The sequence below is a fragment of the Rhyacophila brunnea genome, unplaced genomic scaffold, assembly GCF_057557595.1.
Source record: "Rhyacophila brunnea isolate RB1 unplaced genomic scaffold, BYU_Rbru_1.0 scaffold_15, whole genome shotgun sequence".
NCBI lineage: Eukaryota > Metazoa > Arthropoda > Insecta > Trichoptera > Rhyacophilidae > Rhyacophila > Rhyacophila brunnea.
Genome location: NW_028232806.1, coordinates 32,791,764 through 32,813,072, shown reverse-complemented (window position 1 = coordinate 32,813,072; position 21,309 = coordinate 32,791,764). Strand labels below are relative to the sequence as shown.

At 32.1% G+C, this 21,309-nt stretch overlaps 1 protein-coding gene across 1 annotated transcript; it reads right to left on the bottom strand.

The window, feature by feature from the left end:
* Nucleotides 1–869: 869 nt before the first annotated feature.
* On the bottom strand, nucleotides 870–20,893 carry LOC147075249 (odorant receptor 67c-like). The gene is made up of 7 exons (XM_085942905.1): nucleotides 20,718–20,893; nucleotides 18,055–18,554; nucleotides 16,823–17,015; nucleotides 13,765–13,861; nucleotides 9,187–9,288; nucleotides 3,470–3,628; nucleotides 870–935 (listed from the first exon to the last, which is right to left on the bottom strand). Exons 1-7 carry the CDS (start codon nucleotides 20,891–20,893, stop codon nucleotides 870–872), a joined length of 1,293 nt encoding a protein of 430 aa, XP_085799031.1.
* Between the last annotated feature and the right edge of the window lie 416 nt (nucleotides 20,894–21,309).

Sequence of the window (21,309 nt, the reverse complement as noted above, 5' to 3'; positions counted from 1 at the left end):
CTTTCAAATTTTGATACCAAACTGTTATCTAATTCAAACCTTCATTTTATTTTGTAACCGCTCTAAATACAGACATACCGAATGTTAAAAATCGTAATTAGTTTCGAAATCTAATCAAGTCTAACATTATAAACATTTGTACGAGACATCCATACAACCAATGATATCAGACACAAAAATGGCCGTTTTATTTTTTCGACCAACTATGGCCATAGAAAAAAGGTAATTGTATGCATGATACAAAATTTTCTTTAAAAACATCTTATATCCATTTATAAAAATTAATTTCAAAACCTACTTAAATCCAAATCAAGTTTTATAACGTATACTAGTGTATTAACTTTTTAAAAATATTCCTTTCACATTAAAAACCTGACGAGAGTTTTTCTTATTAAATCATTTTAACAAGTTTTATGCACAAAGCAATTCTTTGTGTATTTGTCAAAAAAAAAATATAAATAATCAGGCATGTGGTCATGTATGTGAAATTATCAAAAGTACTTAACAATTTGTTTAATATTATTATAAAGCAGGTTTCAGATTGAAATTTGTAAATACAGACATTACAATAATATATTATATTATCATTCCAACTTTTTCAGCTGATGCATTGATGCGATAATGACTATCAACTACCATCGTTCTAATAAAAATGAATATTTTAGTTTTAGGGTGACTGATAGCACCAAATGACATTTACAGCCAACAAAATATGTTTTTGTATAATAACGTGCAGCTAACTATAGGACAGCATGAAGCTTCTTCTGTGGCCTAATCTCTGAAGAGGGGTCTTTTATATTACGTCGGTGTAATAGTGAACAGATGTGTGAAGATATCAATAAATAATATATATTATTATGTTTTTGTTTTTAATATCCTGTTCCTTCGTAAACATTATGCATCAGTGTGAAGTATGACCACGAAGCACTCATAATCTGAAAACGGTAGATAAAAAAATACATTAGCTATGTATTAAGAGATCGTGTTTTTTACTCGAAGGATTCACGGAGATTTATATAGTGAAATCCGTAGTGAAAGATCTTTAGTTTTCTATAAAAGAAACATAGCGGACGTAATGTAAATTTAATCTAATACATCGAAGAAAAACCTTTTCCTGAAAGTATCCAGAAAATTAAATTTATAACTTCAAACTTTAATTACATTAAAATAAGTTTGATAGTTATGACCAGGCTTAGGATTTTTAGGTGCTAAAAAATTAATAATAGGTACCTAAAATATGTAGATATTATTGGAAAATATGTTATTAAAATTTCATAAATATGTGCTAAAAAACAAAAATAGGTGCAAAAAATTTATGTAAGTATTAGAATAAATTATATATATTTCAAGTTTAATTTATTATTTATTCACAAACAGAAACCGCTTTATTACAATAATGCTTCAAATTTTCGAAAGTGAATCTTTGACGACTTAATCTTTGCAATTTTTTATACATGAAAAAACTTCTTTCCACTTCTACAGATATTATTTCGTAAGTAAATAAAACTATTTCTGAAGTAGAAAAAATTGGACCATCTGAGGCATCTGATGGATTTTCCAAAAAAGCTTTAATATTATGTAGCGTGTGAAGTCCAATATTTTTATTTAAAACACTAGGTATTTAATTTTATACTTATTTTTATTCCAATTGGTCCAGGAACATTTAAATTTTTATGTAAATATGCTCAGCGTAGGTCAAAATGGAGCTTTTGTTCTATTTTCAAAGCATGATCCTGGACATTCTTTAAACGTTGTAGATAATCTAATTATATAATTTTGAAGCCTTATTATCTTTTATATTTATTTTAAACATTTGATGACTGCATAAAATATTTTTATTACATAAAATAGTATTCTTTTAAACCTCTCGCTCTAATGTTTTAGAATATAGTCATATTTCAGTACATAAATGTGCAATGGTGTTAAGATTTTTTACATTTATTAATTTTCAAACGCATTTATAAAACCATCAGTATAATTTATGTCGACATTATTATAGTGAAATATTTACGATAAAAATTATATTGATAATCTCTGTGATCCCAAATTTGACAAGAATTAGGTATTTTATTATTCAAAAAATGGTTTGGAAAATGGAAATTCAAAAAATTTAAAAAAAAAAAATTCGGTTAGGTACATGTAGGTACACAGTGTAATATTTCACTATAATAATGTCAACATAAATTATACTAATGGTTTTATAAATGCGTTTAAAAGTTAATAAATGTAAAAAATTTTAACACCACTGCACATTTATGTACTGAAATATGACTATATTCTAAAACATTCGAGCAAGAGAATTAAAAGAATACTATTTTATGTAATAAAAATACTTTATGTAGTCATCAAATAAATGTTTAAAATAAATATAAAGGATAAAAAGGCTTCAAAGTTATATAAATAGATTGTCTACCACGTTTAAGGAATGTCCAGGATCATGCTTTGAAAATAGAAAAAAGCTCCATTTTGACCCACGCTGAGCACGTCCGCCCTTAAGAAAAAGGAACGAATAATAATTATAGTGGCGGCGCGGGTGTTGGGGGTGGTGAAATATTGAATCAAAACTAACCGCCGCTGTCAAATAATTTTTTAAAAATAAATAATTGTAAGATACCAATTTTATTATCTAAGCAAACTCCAACTGAACATAGAATAGTTAATATTTATTTGCAAACATTTGCTCTATTAATTGACATACAATTTTCTGACTTTGACTTTGACAGTGACTTGAAAATGGAGAGCGTGTTGCGATGGCAATAATAAAATATAATAAATAATTTATAAAATACCCACTTTTTATTAGCGTTTCGCCTTTGTACAAATTTATCAATACACTGGTAAAGTAGTAATGCTTAAATTATTAAAAGTATTATAGTGACTTAAATACATTTTAACTTTTGAAAAATATTGAAAAGAAAAATTTATAAATGGCAACAATTTTTATCGCGGAAAGCGATATAAAATGCTATCTATGCACATGGTTGTAATTAGACAGTTATGAGTAGATAACGTTGAAATTCTATGCAATAAGACCCAATCAGTATGTTATTTAACATTTTGTTTACTTTGTAAGTAATATTTATAGAATGACAAATGTTTATTGTTGAATAATTAAATTATTTCATATTAAAAGGAGACAGACAAGGGTTTGCGATGTAATAGAGTTTGCATAAAATCTCAAATGGAAATGAGTTGGACACATAACTCGAAGAAGGGACAATCGTTGGACAAAGTTAGTCATCCAGTGGTATCCAAGAGGTACAAAACGTTCACAAGGTAGACCTAGAGGCCGCTGAATTGATGCAATGATAAAGTTCTGCAGAAGTACGTGGCAACGCAAAACACAGGACCAAGAGAAGTGAAATCAGCTTGGAAAGGCTTTCATCCAGCAGTGTATAGATTTAGGTTGATGATGATGATTTAAATTATTTGTTTAAACTGATAGAAATAAATAGACAAAAATTATTACCGATGAGAAGGTGGCGAAAGAAGGTTGTGTGAATCCCTTTAAAGAGATGACAGCCGGTTTCCTTGCTCTGGTCATCAGCATGAGAACCCCGTGGCGTAGAGATGCATCGTCAGTATCTGTCCAGTTGATGTTATAGGCGGCATCACCTACTTTTTCACTCTAAAAAAATAAACACGACTTAATATTTGGTCAATTTAGTAGGTAATTAATTATATTTTATTAATGTAAATAGAATAATTTCTCTTTGTAAATCAAGGAAAGAGACTGAGAAGGTAAATTTTATAAAACTAAGCATTCAATACTAACATTAAATCAACAGTTTGTAATGACTGAACAAAGGAACCCACAAAACTTTATAAATACATAGTCGAGGCGAAGACGGATATGTAACAATGAGCTTTTACTTAGGCCTATATACAATAAAAACTGTACCCAAAGTTTTGCGTCAAAACTCTATATAACTATTTCATTGCCATAAATATTTAAATGTTCCGAATTTAGATTGAAAATTATTGTTTTTATTAGTTTTTTTTTTGTGTTATTATTAAACCGCAAGTCATAACGTATGAATTGTAACTTTTGTAAAAACTATTTCATTGAAATTGTTTCTCAAAATGTGTAAAGAGTGAAATGATTTCGTGTAACTTTTAGGTGGATTATTTAAATTATAATACAAAAAAATCGAGTCTCTTAAGAATATATGAATAAAAATATAACCAATTAGAATCAGACATCATTAATGTTGTAGTGGGCGTTCACGACAAGAGAGAAGTATTATAGCCCCGCAATTTGAGCCTATCCTTATCAAACATTAATAAGCAGCATGTCTGTAAATGCGTTTGATAAAGATTTGATTTATCGCATTATCGTTCAATCAATATTAAACGTTCGAAATGCAATGCATCTTTATCTCTCATTTTTTCAAACTTCTGGAACCAACTAATGGATATTGTTTTATATTTATCCACTTTCCTTATTAAACTCGTGACGCCATGAATAATATTTGTTTTTATCTAGAATTAAAATAGCTTTTTACTTCAGTCTATATTCAACATTAGAGAAAGATGCATCGATTGCAACCACTGTATCAAATCAGACTGTAACAATTTATTGTCTAAAGTACAGGTTCTCAAACTTATTTCCACCACCGTCCACTTCGAGATTTAAAAAAAATCTAGTGCCCCCCATATTTTATAACTTACCTTCTTACATTACCATCTGTTGCATGCATTATATAAATATGGATAGGATAGATAGGGTGTGACCCATATCATATTTCTGAGATCAAAGAATGTTTCAACGAGAGGAAATAAAACCCATACTTTATCATAATATTCAGAAGTATTTTTATTAACATTAAAAGAAGGCTTTGAATTTAAAACTTAACTTATGTGAAGGATGAACTGATGCATTTCGACGAGTTTGTTACTATCAGGCTCGAATTCGCTTAAAACAGCCGATAATCGCCGCGTTAAGTAACTTGCAGCCGATTTCTCTTTTTAGTTACAACGTTGCTACAGCACTAATGATACAGACGATTTTATTTAGTTAACTCAGGGCTTTTTTTTCCATTTAACGCGGTGGAACGGCGTTCCGGCACCTTTTTTCACGGTTTTATTTCAAAATCAATTAAACGAAAAAATATTTGCGCTTAAGTAATTACAATAATAATTCGTTAAAATGATAAAATAAGGTACAGGTGGAAGCCATTTTGAATGTTGGCGTGTTAGTGTTAGTGAAGTAACCGTATAGTTTAAATAGCAAACATGCGTATGTAACTAGCTTCATACGTATGCTGCGTATTATGATTTTGACAGTTTGACGTTTATCGCATGGCAGCATCTGCGTATATTGTTATTTACGTTTGTTTAGTCAGTTTGTGTTACGATTACGTGTTGTGCAACTATTTTATATATTATTTAGTGCAACCCCAAGTTTCCTTCAATTATAGTTTGGCATTGTACTAATCACAGATTAGAATTATCAGTAAGTGATGTTGTAAAAAAAATTTCAGGGATCAATAGATTCAAATCATTTATTGATAAACTTTATGTTTTATACCACGCGTCGCCGAAAAATAATAGAGAGTTGCATTTATGTGCAGAATCACTAGGCGTTGAGGTACTGAAAATCGGAAGAGTTTTAAGTACCCGATGGGTGGCATCTAGTTTTCGTTCAGTTTCGGCTGTGTGGAATAATTATGAATCCCTTGTGCGTCATTTTGAAGAAGCGATGAATGACCCTACAAGAGATAAAAATGACAAGTGTACTTACAGTGGCTTAAAGAACAAAATAACATCAACAGCATTTTTATTGGATCTAGCATTGATGTGCGACGCTCTCCAAGAATTGTCGGAACTTAGTTTGGACCTACAAAATCGCAATGTGAACCTTTACATTGCAAATCGAAAAATAAATGAACTCGTTCAAGTTTTTGAAGAAAGAAAACAGAATTTTGGACCCTATTATAAATGTGCTGCAGCTGCTATAAGCAATCTGCATTTTCGTGGAGTTTTACTTCACGAAAAAGTTTCTAAAAATGATCCTCCTATTGATCCGAAAATATTTTATTCCACGTTGAAAACGTCAATTGAAAAAAGGCTGCTAGATAATAAAGATGTTGAGTTTGCACTTTGGGCTCGCGTACTTGACCAAAAATATTGGCCTGAAGACATTGATAATCGGTTGACATTTGGAGAGATGGAAATTAGAAACATTTCGATCAGGCTACAACTAGATGAACGAGAAATGATTCGTGGATTTCGCGAATACATTCTCGAAAAGACATATTCTGAAAAACTCTTGCGTTTGGTATATGCTCTGAATTCTATTCCCATTTCTTCAAGTGAATGTGAACGGGGGTTTTCGCAAATGAATCTTATTATTACCCCAACAAGAGCTTCGTTAAACACTAAAACAGTTTCGGCACTCTTGTTCATCAAACTCGTGGGACCACCCTTGACACTTTTCGATCCTTCAAAATATGTTGATAGGTGGTTACTTAAAGGAAGACATTCGGCCTTAGACTCTAACACTAAGAAAAGGAATCGAGATGATGTATCAGACGAGAATTGGAAAAAACTTTGGAAATCACTCTAAACTTTTATTCAAGTTCATAAATAAATACATTACATATGTATTTACAATTATATTTTAAAGTTAGTCTTATTTAGTCTTATTTGTACAATATATTTCAAATATAATGTATGTATTTTATTGTTTCTGTAGCTTTGTTTTGACTAAAATAAAAAATTATCGTAAAAATCAACCTTTTTTTGTTCGCTTCGTGGCATAGCTCCTTTAAATTTCATTTAAGTGACATTTGAATATAATTTTATTTAGTAAAAAGCTTGACATGAAGTGAGTTCCGGCACCTTTTTTTTTTTAAAAAAAAGCCCTGAGTTAACTTAACCACGGACTACGTACATGCAACATAAAGCTGCATCCACATTATTATATTCGTAAGTGATAGTAATTTAACCGTCTATACGGGACTTCAAGCATTGGAGTAGTAAATCGTGTCGTGTCCAGATTCCGTCGGATTTTTATAGATAGAATTTACCTGCCTGGGGGGCGACCCCCCTAATTTTCTTTGATCCTTCGACTGCCCCCCTGAAAGCCTCCAGCGGCCACAAGAGGGCGTTATTGCCCATTTTGAGAAAGACTGGTTAGAAGTATAATCTACTATAAATATGTTATATTAATTAGCTTCTAATAAAATCAGTTTAAATATAAAAGGTGTTTATATAAAAATTATCTCGCCGTTTCATAACAAAAATAACTTTGGACAGTCCTGAATGGAGGCAGGAGAATTCCAATAACCACATAAGGTCGTATCGCTAGGTAAAATAATTGGTAATTAATATACGTGTCCATTTGTTGATGCTTCTAACTAAACAATATTGGTATAACTCAAAACAATGAGGGGTGGACATCGAACAAGCCATGAACACAATGAGATATCTCTAGTGAGTATAGTCGAGGTTTTATAGAGTAGGTACTAAATATTTTACATCCAACATGGACAATTATATTTTGCACCTCATACGTCCAACATTGAAAAGAATATTTTTCAGATTGAATCAAAACGTATAAAATTTATATGGCAACGTTGTCAAATGAGTTTAAACACTTTTTTACCATGTCTGATCCTAATAAGATTTATTAATTTAATAGTAATTGTTCCACTGTTATTAAACTATATTTGGACCGGTTTCGTCCGCCTCAAAGGGGTATTTTCAACTAAATCATCTTTAACACAACAGGCATTTATCAAAAAAAAAAATCAAAAAGTGACATAATAATCAAACAGTACATTAAATTATCCTCTCCAATATATTAATATATTATATCAATAACAAATAAAAATTAAAAAAAACAATTTGTATTTGCCAGAACCAGGATTCGAACCTGGGACCCACGACACCATCAGCCGACGCGTAAGCCGCCCAGCCACTGTGGGCGATTATTATAATGAATCATAATATCATATTCATACGTTTGCAAAGGCTTTGATACAATGGCCAATTTAATGTGCTACATTTTGCCATTCATTCCATTTAGTCAAGAGAAACTATAAAAAAGAATAATGGGAAGCTAGAAACTAGGGTGACTAAATTGTTTGCATTAAACGAATTTTTATATGTGTGTGGTGGCGCTTTTAGCAGTGGACTGTAATTTGAAGGTGATGGTGGTGGATTACGGATCTAAGGAAGGGGTTTCACAGTATGCCAGATACTGACATTTTATCTTGAGAGGGCTGGCGCACGGTGGAGCCGGTTTGGTGTTCACGCACTCATGCACTAGTCAATGGACGGTTTGCAATGTCACTCACGGTTTCACTTTTGGTTTTTAGATGAATGATAATGAAACATTTAGGATGGATGATAGACGCGACGTTCGCTCAAACCGTATCAGATTAAGCGCACCGAAGGTCAAACATATGCGTTTTGAACCACTCTGTGGTTAACGACGGGTAAGCTACAACAAGCCCACACTCGACCGCTTTCTTGATGTCACTCGAGTTAACACTTGAATCAGTCTGTATAATTGATTTAATCAATGGACGGTGGTTTAGCGGTGACAGGCCAACACGCACCCGTTGTCTTGAGCTAACTAAATATTATTCACAATCAAGGTCGTCTCATGACTAATATATGCCAGGTTGCCTTGACTTATGACAATAACAAATAAGGATATGAAGTAGGTGGGGAAATAAGCGATGACGGCCACCACAATTAACCCAACCAGTGTAATTTCAAAATTAAATTACTGTTTTTATTAAAAACATAGTTGATTGTTCACTTCAAATGTGAGATAATCATATAATATAATAGCCATCTTTATGTGTTTTTGGTCAAATTTTATGTTCAGTCAATAGCATCCAATTTTTTATTACCATACTAGCTAAACTTACCCTGTATGACCCATAAGTAATATAAGGTATTATAGAAAAATAAAAAGCAACAGAATTTAGAAATGATCATAAATAATTATATATTTTATAAAGCCTGTGTTCATAATATTATACAGTAGTGTAACATAATAATATTATAAAGGCACAAAAATAATATAATAATCAAATTAACGTACATAGTTAAAAACAATTATAAAACTAGGCTAATGGTAATAATACAATAAATACGAATTAAAAATACAAAAAAGCTACATACTTGCAGTGATAAATACAAAATAAACGAACGTCATAAAAATAATACCTCTTCGATTAGCTTGTCTCCATAGGCACATATCAGCAAAATTTGTATTACTGACGATCCTAAGAACAGTGCATATTTGAAAGCGAGAGTCATTGGAGCAATCTGAAATACACAAATAAAATTTAATTTTATTTACTTATTGTTACATATATAATAATAATAATTATAATAAAGTATATGTGTGGTAGTTACATTAATAAGTATAATAGATACATAATACGTATAGTCGTAAGAATCAGGGTAAACTGCATAAGCCAACCAGTAGAGGCCAAACATGATATCTTTAAACGAGAGTGCATACATGAACCACCGAACACAGCGTTCAGCCCCCCGCTTGCCTGTTGACCCTTCCGTCGTACGACATAGGGAAATCGTGTGGCACGATATACCTATCTACGCAGGACTAAAATTTATTTATGTTACATATAATAATATATTAAGCAGGGCTCGAAATGGACCGGAGCGCACCAGAGCGCCGTTACGGTTCATAAAATTCCCAAAATTATCGCTCCGTCTCGTGAAAAAATAATTTGACCGTCTGAGCTAGACAGGTAACAAAAAATCTAACACACTTTTTTTGGAAAATACACATAAAATTAGATAACTACCTATGTTAATATTTTCGTAAAATTATCGAGCGCTCCGGTTCGTAAAATTTTCCATTTCGAGCGCTGATTTTATTGAACATGAGAAACTATAAATCGAAGTTTTAGTGTGAAGATATTCTTAAGAAGTTCAGTTTTGTATGTTTTGATAAAATCGAATATTAAGATTTGGGATGAATGGAAAATATCATGTCCGGAAACTCGTATGCAGTTCGCCGTATCACACTTCACCGTGAAATTTTGTATCGGAAATATATGGCCGTATATTAAAGACCATCCAACCTTTGGGTCGCATAGTACCGACATAAAAGTTATATCGTACCTACTGACATAAAAATCATTATTAAAAAAAACACTGTTCTTGGTGGTTTACACTTTACAAGAAGCTAGCAGCAAATAAATTTTGAAAATAACCGATATACCGGATTATTTGTTAGATAAAGTTAGGTTAGGTTAGGTTTCCATTCTTGAATTCATGAATTTTCACAAAATCAGCTATGAAAATTGAATTAATGTTCATATTGAATTTAATAAAATTGGAGACGGTATAGTATTATACGCCATACGATTATCTCTTTCTGATAAGAAAGCTCAGGACGAACTGTGCCGCGGTGAAATATTTTAAGTACAATTTATATGTTACCGAGAAATATACATATAATGTATTTAAATGGTACAATATTTCTCCTCAAATATCCTATTTGGATGTACAATATTTTTACATCATTAAGATACGAGTCAAATGAACGTTTTGTATATGTTACCTAACTCAATTTCAAGAAAAACTGGGCATACGATACCTTTATGTGTAATAATAATAGTTATAAAAGTACATGGAAGCACACCGATTGTACTTATATTAAATAATTACAAGATAAAAATAACTTTTCATATACAACGTTTTTAAATTTTCTGTTGAATTATTATGCTCAATATGCTCAAACTTGTACTTGATATGAAGTAAATAAAAAACAAGTAAACAAACAAATATAGAATACTGAAATGTCATTTTGATTTCCATAGTAACGCACGTATATATTAATAATTTAGTTACTAGGACCACCCCTTTAGCAACCAATAATAGTCTTTTACTTTTTACGGATTTTTCTGAAATAACTTTCCATACAAAACAGAATTAACTGAAATTAATTCAATTCTGCTTAAAGATGGCTAAACGTATTAAAAGAATGCATCGGCATCGTGTTCTGATATATTCTTAAAGTTTCAAATGTCTAGCTAGTCGGTAAGTTAGTTCAAAATCGATTGCAAGGTTTTTTTTTTCAATTTCAATTCATTTATTTTTACATATTGTGGACATTACAAATTATAAGTTTAAGACGTTCACAACATGACATTTAGAAACAAAGAAATATTATTAAAACAGTTTTATGTACATAACATAAGAGATAGATCAGTATTAAGTTATTCTACAGTATAAATGTGTAAATACAAAAAATATTAAGTATATAGGTACAATGAAGTACACCGGATGAGTTAAGCAGACCCTATTTTAAGAATTTAAAAAACAACGTCCACCTAAAATCACCCTCACGTAAGTGGAATATATCAATATCCGAAGCGATTTCATTAAACATGGTATTGCCCTCCCAATTGGCATTACTAATGGCAGGTTAGTTCTGCACCGTGGGAGAACAAACAACGGATGCCCTCGATTCCTAAGGTAATTATCAGAGACACACAGGCCAACACCACCAAGAATAGCAGAGTTCACATTTACGCCACGTCTGAAAAAATATGTAGCTAAATAAAGATCCCTTCTAAATTTTAAGCTACAGTATGTAAGCATCCCTAAGAGAAAATCAGTCGGATAGAGCCACGGATAATATCCATACAGCCGAAAATAAAGGAGTCTTAAAAATTTCTTTTGGACTCTCTCCACCATAAGGCCGTACTTCAACTGATGCGAGGCCCAAACGACAGACCCACTCTCAAGTCTGCTTCTAACTAAGGAGTTATAGAGAATTTTTAGTACCGTAACATCCGAAAAGACCCGGGAAGTACGCAAGACAAAGCCCAACATCTTTAGCGCCTGTACTGGACAAACAACCACAGGACAAATAAGAATACGAGCTAATAAAAACGTTGTAAAATAGCGTCCATATAAGGTACCCTCGTAAGTGGAATATATCAATATCCGAAATAATTTGATTGAACATAGTTAATGCCGTCCCAATTAGCAATACTACTGGCAGGTAGTTATGTACCTTGGGAGAACAATCAATGAATGCTCCCGATTTCTAAATTAAAGAAATACTAGTCAAAATTACTACGAATGGCAGAGTTTCAATTTACCCCACATATAAGTTGGAAAATGTGTAGCTAAATAAAGATCTCTTATAAACTTTAAAATATAATATGAAAGCATACATAAGAGAAAATCAGTCCGATAAAGCTATAATAGATCCATCCTAAAAGACCCGGGAAGTATGAAAAACGATTCTTAACAGCTATAGCGCCCTTTATCTATTTTTTACAAAGTTTTTATTAGGTCGTATTCTTATTTTGTCCAGTTGTTTATCCAGTACAAATCTTGAAATCGATTTTTAACTAACTTCCCGACTAGATAGACATTTGAAACTTTTAGAATATATCAGAGCACAATGCCAATGCATTCTTTTAATACTTTTAGCCATCTTTAAATAGAATTGAATTTATTTTCAGTTAATTCTGTTTTGTATGAAAAGTTATTTTGGAAGAAATCCGTAATCCAATCTACTATTATTGGTTGCTAAGTGGGTGGTCCTAGTAATTAAATTATTAATAATATATACGTACGTTACTATGGAAATCAAAATGACATTTCATTATTCTATATTTGTTTGTTTGTTTGTTTTTTATTTACTTCATATCAAGTACAAGTTTGAGGATATCCAGCATAATAATTGAACAGAAAATTAAAAAAATGTTGTATGTAAAAAGTTCTTTTTATCTTGTATTATTTTCTTGAAAACCATTAAAACCAACATCGATTATGTAAACTTGAACGTCTAATAGAACACATTATTTTTTTTATCAAGTAAGTCAATTTTTTTGCACGTCTTAAAATGTTATGCAGTTAGTAAATAAGTTAAACTAACTAAAGTGGTCAAATAGCAGCTGCAGAGTGGTGAAGTGGGGTACAGTTAGTATAGAATAATGAACGCACTTGCTATAATATACAATTTGGTTAAATAGCTGCAGTGGAATGGTGAGTGGAGATGCCAGTAGAGAACACGACGTGTTTCTTCTTTTCTTTCTTTCGACCATGCCCGATCCTAATAGGATCATATTATAAGCCTCCACAGAGTAGATATTTGTATTGACAGATATTGTTTTTTACGAGAAATGGATGTCAGCCACTTGCTCAACCCATAAGGTCCATACCCCGACTCACAAATTGAAAAACAATATGTGTACTTGCCAGAACCAGGATTCGAACCTGAAACCCACGACGTTATAGTCCAACGCTTAAGCCGCGCGGCCACCGTGTTTGAAACGGACCAAAAATTATTATTAAATTATTTCCTCAATATTTATTGAGACGATATTTAATAATTAGAGATACCTATCTAAAATATATACACATCCATGCCCACGATAGCCGAGCAGCTTACGCGTCGGCTTATAAAGTCGTGGGACCCAGGTTCGAATTCTGGGTCTGGAAAAAACACATAATATTTTTCAATTTGTGCTTGGAGTCAGAGTTTGGATCTAATAGATTAAGCAAGTGGCTAACATCCATTTCTCGTAAAAACATTTTTTCTTTATACAAACTTCCACTCTGTGGAGGCCCACATGATCTTATTAGGGTCGAACATGGATATCAAAATAAAAAAAAGAAGAATGATCCAAAATCAAAATATTAAAATGATATGAATACATATTAGGTAACATGAGACTTACTGTTATGAACACATATTAGGTAACATGAGACTTACTGTTATGAACACATATTAGGTAACATGAGACTTACTGTTATACAAAATATCTCCATGCAGATTAGTAATGAGCTCGAAGCAAAGTTCACAAGCAACGTCATTGAAAATACATTCTCAATTCTATGACTCCACCTGAAATGAAAAAAAAATGAAAGTACGTAACACACGCGATAGCAGTAAAACTTTTTCATTTTTATAATCTTCAGCATCGCCATTGACAATGTGTGTCAACTTGGCAAAAACATAATATTGAAATCTTCTTAAACTATCTATTTTCATCATACTTATGAAGTAACTCATCAGTTACATGGTGGCCTGGTATTATATTCACAGATATATAATAATATATACTAGCAACTATTAGTAGGTAGCAGTACCAGCTGTCAAGATTCTCACGCGTCTTCAACTCTCTCATACGTTTACGTGTATGCTCTGTCTTACTGTCTTTGTTCTGGTGTTTCAAACTCATTTATTAATTGTATCTGAGCTGCTGCATCAGCCTTGCGGAATCTTTATTGTCTCCTGACTTCACCGAGCACACCATTACCACCACTCGATCATCTGTCAAGCGGCGACGCTTCCTTTTCACCGATAATCTTTCTATTTTTTGATTAATTGTTTATCTTGCTTAATACCCCGTTTACACTTTGCTGACAGTACGTATTATTGCGGATATAACAAGAAAATGCACTTTTAACATGTATTATCATGCAAGTTGCAAGATTGCATGCATGAATCAAAAAAGTTCGGAAGCTTCTGAATTTTCACGCGACGCTTGAGATTCATTCTATATTTGCGCTTGCGCAGTATAAGAATACTAGCGAACCTGCTGGTAAAAAACGAACTACACCATGTTGACTCATTTTGAGGTTAACTGATTTTCATGACCTGTCAAATAGTGCTATAAAATGACAACATCGCGTCTCGCAAACTCTTTTGAAGAATAAGATTGGCGAGATAGTCAGCACTTTTAATTAGTGTAAACAGTCATTAACGAAATAATTTAAAATACACACCATTTCTGCAAGTAAATCCACACACATGTAAACAGATGCTATAAGGGTACATTAGGTTACAGTACCCTATACCTATTATAATTACCCTGAAATATCTTGGATATCACACTATTTTATAGATACTAGAATCACTCGATATTCTATAGCCGCACTAAACGTACCTGTCAAACTATTGTGAGAGTGTCATTTGTTTTCTTCCTCGTGCCAATTTTCCGTCAATAAAATAATATGATCCTGCGTTTATACGTGAATAATGTGTAATGTTTAAAACTTTTTCTTCCTGCCTCGTTCTCCCTTACACATTTCCATACGTGTAATAGGGACAATAAAATTATGCGTTACAGATAATATAAATGCGGTAATACATATAAAAGGTTTTTTATCAATTAATATACCAACCATTTAATTCAATTTATTAAAAACTCTTCACCCGTAGGTTCTTTCATTGTTATAGTTAATAGTAGAAGGTAGCCGAATAACAGGAGGTTTTATACACTGTTAAATATAATAAAAATTGAGTTTAACCTTAAATAAAGTAAAGACCGAATTTGGTTGATATATTAACCACTCACATTATGGTCTATAATTTTAATTCTGGCTATAGTAATGTTTCGCGTAGTATTTCAAAACATTGTCGAGAATACTCTTTGATTAATACAGACTGGAAATTGGTGTGTATGTCAAAATATTGTCCATTGCCCGTGTAGTCTCACAGCTAGCAGTACCTAATCGACCATAATTTCATATTAATTGTTTCAGAAAACATGAATTATCTATGGTATAAATCAGGATGTTCTTTTTAAATTGATTGATTCCCTAATAATATTATATAGTTAAACATCAAAGCCATTATGTATTTTTTGTTTTGAACCATTTCATAAAAATGGATATATGATATTGTAAATAGTATTTTTTAAATTTGCCGAAAAAACATGATTTTTACAACATTTTCCATTGGTTTTATTTGGCATAAATATATTCGTTACTGTTCGGTTATGAGGAATACAGCGGAAAACACATTTTGAAAATACCCGATATACTGGATTATTTGTTAGATTAACCTAACCAAACCTAACCTAACTTAACCTAACCCAACCTAACCTAACCTAACCCAAACTAACAAATAATCCAGTATATCGGGTATTTTCGAAATGTGTTTTCCGCTGTATTCCTCATAACCGAACTGTACCATATATTTTTACATGTCCATTGCTCAAAGTACTGACAAATTTAAATTTTGGTTTTTTCTGAATTGCATACTCGTATTAATAAATATTTTTTAGTTTTATTATCAAATATCTTTAAGTCTATCATAAGAAATTCAAAATATTATGGTATAGATCTGAAAATCTATATTAAAAATTTATTTGCCCTATAAAAGGTTAAACTAATATTCGAGACAGCGTAATGTATATTAATATATCTGTTAATATAAATCTCCACTCGATGGTGGACCATAATAATTCGTCGCCCTTAAAGCAAAAGGGCACTTGTGACATTTTGATGATTTTGAATTATGTAGTTGTGTTCGTATTTTTTGTTCTCTACATTATAGGCAAAATGGAATCTGTGTAGCTAAATCCATCAAATCACAATTTACGAATGAAAATAAAGGTCACATGTGTGTTTGTAAATGAATCATCAATTATTAACGTATAACAAAAACGTAACATGTACACGACTTTGACAGTCTATGTGCAGTGGTTACAAAAATAACATGAGAAAAAGGTACTATGTGTAATTATTTTAAAACGTGTAAAGACTTTGTACAAAGAAAAAAAAGATTTTGTTGCAAAAAAAGGTGACGAGAATCTTAACAAGATATGAAAAATAAAAATAAACATAAATTACATTTCAATATTTGAGTAATAACTCACTTATGCTCTGAATTTAAATTCAAAATATTAAGAAATAACCTCAACACGATTTTTTTTCACTCAAAAAAACTTTAAATGCGTTTTTATAAAAACTCTATTTTTACACAGTTAGTGCCTTTTTGCTTTTGGGGCGTCGATATAACCTTCTTATGATCGGTCATGGTCAAAAAATGATGCACTTATATAAAATATTGTCTTACTCATATATGAGGTTATGGTATTCCACAATTTTCTTCAAGTCTGCATTATGGCTATTGGTTCTTTCTTGACCATCATGATTATTGTTTAGGTTCCCGATTTCCATGTAGAGAAGTTGGTAGTGCATGCACAGCTGGGCGATGAGAACGCAAACAAAGCAGTCAGCACAACAGACGCAACTTGTTACAAAAAGACCTGGAAGAAGTTTTAATATTAAATTTACTAATTGAGCCACGTGCGCCCGATCTAGTTACGATTAAATTAGCTAATACTATGTACATTCGAAGGGTTTGACAATCGGCTCTAGTTGTTTGAATCAATATGCCTATAATTCTTACTTGCCATCAGGATCTCTCCAAATTTTAGTAATAACGTACTTGCACCTGCCAATATTTTAAAATCATTGTTGTCAATCACAAATATTGACTATACATATTTTGAAAATACTTTCGATGTAAACCCACCAGAAAAAAATCATTGACAAAAAAATACGACACCTAACGGGTCTCGAACCCGCATCTACTGAATTTACGCCGTTGTGCAATAAGTATAAGTAGAATTAGTAATGTATCATACCCATCATGACTAAATGGGTAATTTATCTACTTATAATGCCGTGGGTCCGGGGTTTGAATCCCGGGTCTAGCGAAAAATTCAAATGTTATTTTGTGTTTGGACCCAGAGTATGGATCTTATAGGTTGAGTAAGTGGCAAACATCAATTTCTCGTTAAAACAAAAATCTGTTAGCCGGTTCTTGTGATGCCGTGATTGACAGGCCGTACCTACATACAAATTATGCGAGTTATCTTGTCCGACTTTAAACTCAAATTATTAGCCAATATCGATTGATTTGCATAATCTAAAAAAATAAACATATAGTGACATCTGTTTGAATAATTATGAAATACTAAGCCACAAATTATTATCGATATTGCTGCAATTTTAGTAAGAGCTTTGCTCTGCATTCAACGCGTGTCGTTAAAAATCTGCCGCCTGTCAGATAGTTCCATAGTAGGTAATATCGTGAGGCATAAAAAAGGTTAATGTAATATTCGCTCTATGGAGGCCCATATTATGATCTTATTAGAATCGGACAATGTAATATTATGTTATACTTCTACAACAATTTCAGTTTGATTGAACTCTGCTATAATGTGTAAAATAAACAAATTCAATAATAAAATAAAATAAAATAAATAGTAGCAATTTCATTATTATAAAAAATATAATAACCTGCAAAGACTTGCGATATATAAGTCGGAATATAAATTGCCACGGATGTCCATTCAAAAGGGTACCAAATAACGTAAGGCATCGATAAATTGTCATCCCATTTATTACCACCGTTAAAAATAGAACCCATCACACAGTTGTACAAGATTACCGCCAGTGGTAAAAGGGGATATGTGCACGACACTGCACTGGTCAAGTTCATATAAAGAACGCAGAAGTTCTTTGTAGCCGACATGCTTTCGTGTATAATTTTCTTTACTTTTTTGTCATCAGATTTAGGCCAATGGCTTTCCAGATCTGCTACCAGTGACTTCACTTCTTTTCTCTTGAAAATTAAGTTGATAGTCTTAGCGCATCCAAAGACGCTTAAAATGAAACACGGTAACATGTCTGCCGTCTCCAGGAACCTATCCTCATCGACCAGGAATGAAACTACCAGAAATGTAAACTCGCCCACCATAAGTGGGGCTAGATTTGCAATACCACATGTGTAGAAAATCCTGAAACAGACAATGTATATTTTAGTGTGCAGAATTTTTTTTTGTCAATTATGCAAGAGAGTGGTTTTAAATTTAGACGTTGCGTAAGTCTTTCTGTAAAATATGTTTTTTTTTGATAAACCATTTTTTTTATTTAACGAATAAGACACACGATTCAGAATGTAACATTCTAGAAAAAAATACGACGCCCGATGGGACTTGAACCTGTATCTGCTGGATTTGCGCGGGTATGTTTTACTATTAAACTACGGACACATTAGATAATTACGACGATTTTAACTAGAAGTCGTTACATGGAATGCTTATCGAATTTCGTTATAAGGTTGGCTATCGGTTTTGGTATATTAAATTAAAGTAGGTATCAATAATTAATCCCTTAATTACTAACTGACGTCACGGATTACTCCATTATTTAATTTTTATAACGTAATTATACTTGATAATAATTTTAATAAACTATTTTTTTTTATTCAAAGAAATTTTATTGGTAAAACATACTGGCGCGAATCCAGCAGATACAGGTTCAAGTCCCATCGGGCATCGAATTTTTTTCTACAAAAACGATTTTTCTATAGTGTGTAATATGCATGAGATGTTTTCAAATTATGTATATTCAGTATATATAATGTTACATTCTGAAATCTTGTGTCTTATTTCTTATTGCAGGACCCGGGAGTCAGAAGAGCGCCCCAAGAGCCAGCATTCCGGACCAGCTTAATATCAAACGTCAGTGCTTGGATACACCCCTGCTTCCGCTGTCCCTCACCAACATACAAATCCCCAACCCCCCTTCATACAGTCCACAAAATCGCAGCCTTAAATCGAATAAATTTATTTTGAACACGCCTTAAAATGTACGAGACATTATTAAATAAGTGCCGATGAGTTCATATCACTATCGCTATTATACAAAAATTAATATAAGTATGTGGATAATGTTATTTATTCACAATATGTGTAAATATTTTCTACAAAACTTTGTTGTAGATTATTACCACGATTTTCTTAGCTCGTATTCTTGTTTGTCCGGTGGTTGTTTATCCAGTAAAAATCTTGCAATCGATTTTTAACTAACTTCCCGACTAGCTAGACATTTTAAATAGAATATATCAGACCACGATGCCAATGCATTTGTTTATTACTCTTAACCATCTTTACGCAGAATTGAATTCATTTTCAGTTAATTCTGTTTCGTGTGAAAAGTTATTTCGGAAGAAATCCGTAATCCAATCCACTATTATTGGTTGCCAAGAGGGTGGTCCTATCAATTAAATTATTAATATTTACGTGCGTTACTATGGAAATTGAAATGACATTTCAGTATTCTATATTTGTTAAAAAAATAATTTAATACGAAAAAATTTTAAAATAATTTTACGAAATAGCAAAAAAATGATTTGTTGACAAATGCCTTATTTGTCCTAAATTATTAATACATAGAATTGTCAAGTTTATATGATTCAACAGAAAATTTAAAAACGTGGTATATAAAAAGTTATTTTTATCTTGTTATTATTTTTATTAATTGCTATTTGGGAAATAGAGAGATTAATAATTAGTAAGTTTTATTCAAATAATATAATAAAATAAATGTTGTTTATTGTGCACTGAACAATGTCTTCAAAAGTGACCTTCCACTGAGCCTAAAGCGTAAAGTGTTCAACCAGTGTGTGCTTCCCGTGATCACATATGCGTGTGAAACATGGACCCTAAGTAAAAGAGAGATCCAGAAACTTAGAGAAGCACAATGTGATATGGAGAGGTGCATGCTGGGCACAACGCGAAAGGACAAAAAAAAGAATGAGTGGATAAGGAAGCAGACAAGGGTGTGCGATGTAATAGAGTTTATTAAAACCCTTAAATGGAGATGGGCTGGATACATAGCTCGAAGAAGTGACAATCGTTGGACAAATCTAGTCATCCAGTGGTATCCAAGAAGTACAAAACGTCCGCAAGGTAGACCTAGAGGCCACTGGATCGATGAAATGATAAAGTTCTGCGGAAGTACGTGGCAACGTAATGCACAGGACCAAGAGAAGTGGAAGTAGCTTGAAGAGGCCTTCATCCATTAGTGGATAGATTCAGGCTGATGATGATATATATTTTGTGCTTAGGATACAACGGTATTTGTGCATGTCGATTTTGGCAATATTTTGTACCTACATTTGAAATAACTGATAACCTTTGGATCTGTTAGACTTAACTTTGTAGATATCGCAAAGACCAGCGAAATTGAAAAACCTATTGACTGCATCAAAGGCGTCGTGAAATTTTACTTCCGCTACCTTTGTATTGTTGTTTCCGGAAACGGAAACTACAGTTTCTTCAGTGACCGACATGGTATTATTATCGGAGAAGCAAACAATGAATTATCACTTTGAATGCAATACTGTCGGCCGAAGAAATCGCACGCAAATGCTGAATTAAAAATAATGTTTTGATTTTTATTTGAAATATTACGTAGGCTGGAACTCTAGAGCTAGAGCTTCTCAACCGATATTTAAATGGCATACCGGTATGTAATATCATATTATAATACACAATATATAATAAATCATTAAATTTCTTCTATTGAACGAATAATTCACAAGATTTTGAGAATATAACATTCCATAATATATTGAACATACATTACTTAAAAACACCTCAGATATGGAATGTTACATTTTAAAAATGTTGTGAATTATTCGTTCAATAAATGGTTTGGTTCATGGTTTCATGGTTTATGGTTTATTAAAAATTGTTATGATGTTCA

What these genes read in the sequence shown, in the direction of transcription:
- LOC147075249 (XM_085942905.1), bottom strand. Translation starts at nt 20,893, where the DNA reads ATGTCGGTCACTGAAGAAACTGTAGTTTCCGTTTCCGGAAACAACAAT. An exon ending in TACCATAACCTCATATATGA is followed by an intron (nt 13,862 to 16,822) that starts GTAAGACAATAT and finishes TTTTCATTTCAG; the next exon opens with GTGGAGTCATAGAATTGAGA. An exon ending in CTTTCGCCACCTTCTCATCG is followed by an intron (nt 936 to 3,469) that starts GTAATAATTTTT and finishes TACCGTTTTCAG; the next exon opens with ATTATGAGTGCTTCGTGGTC.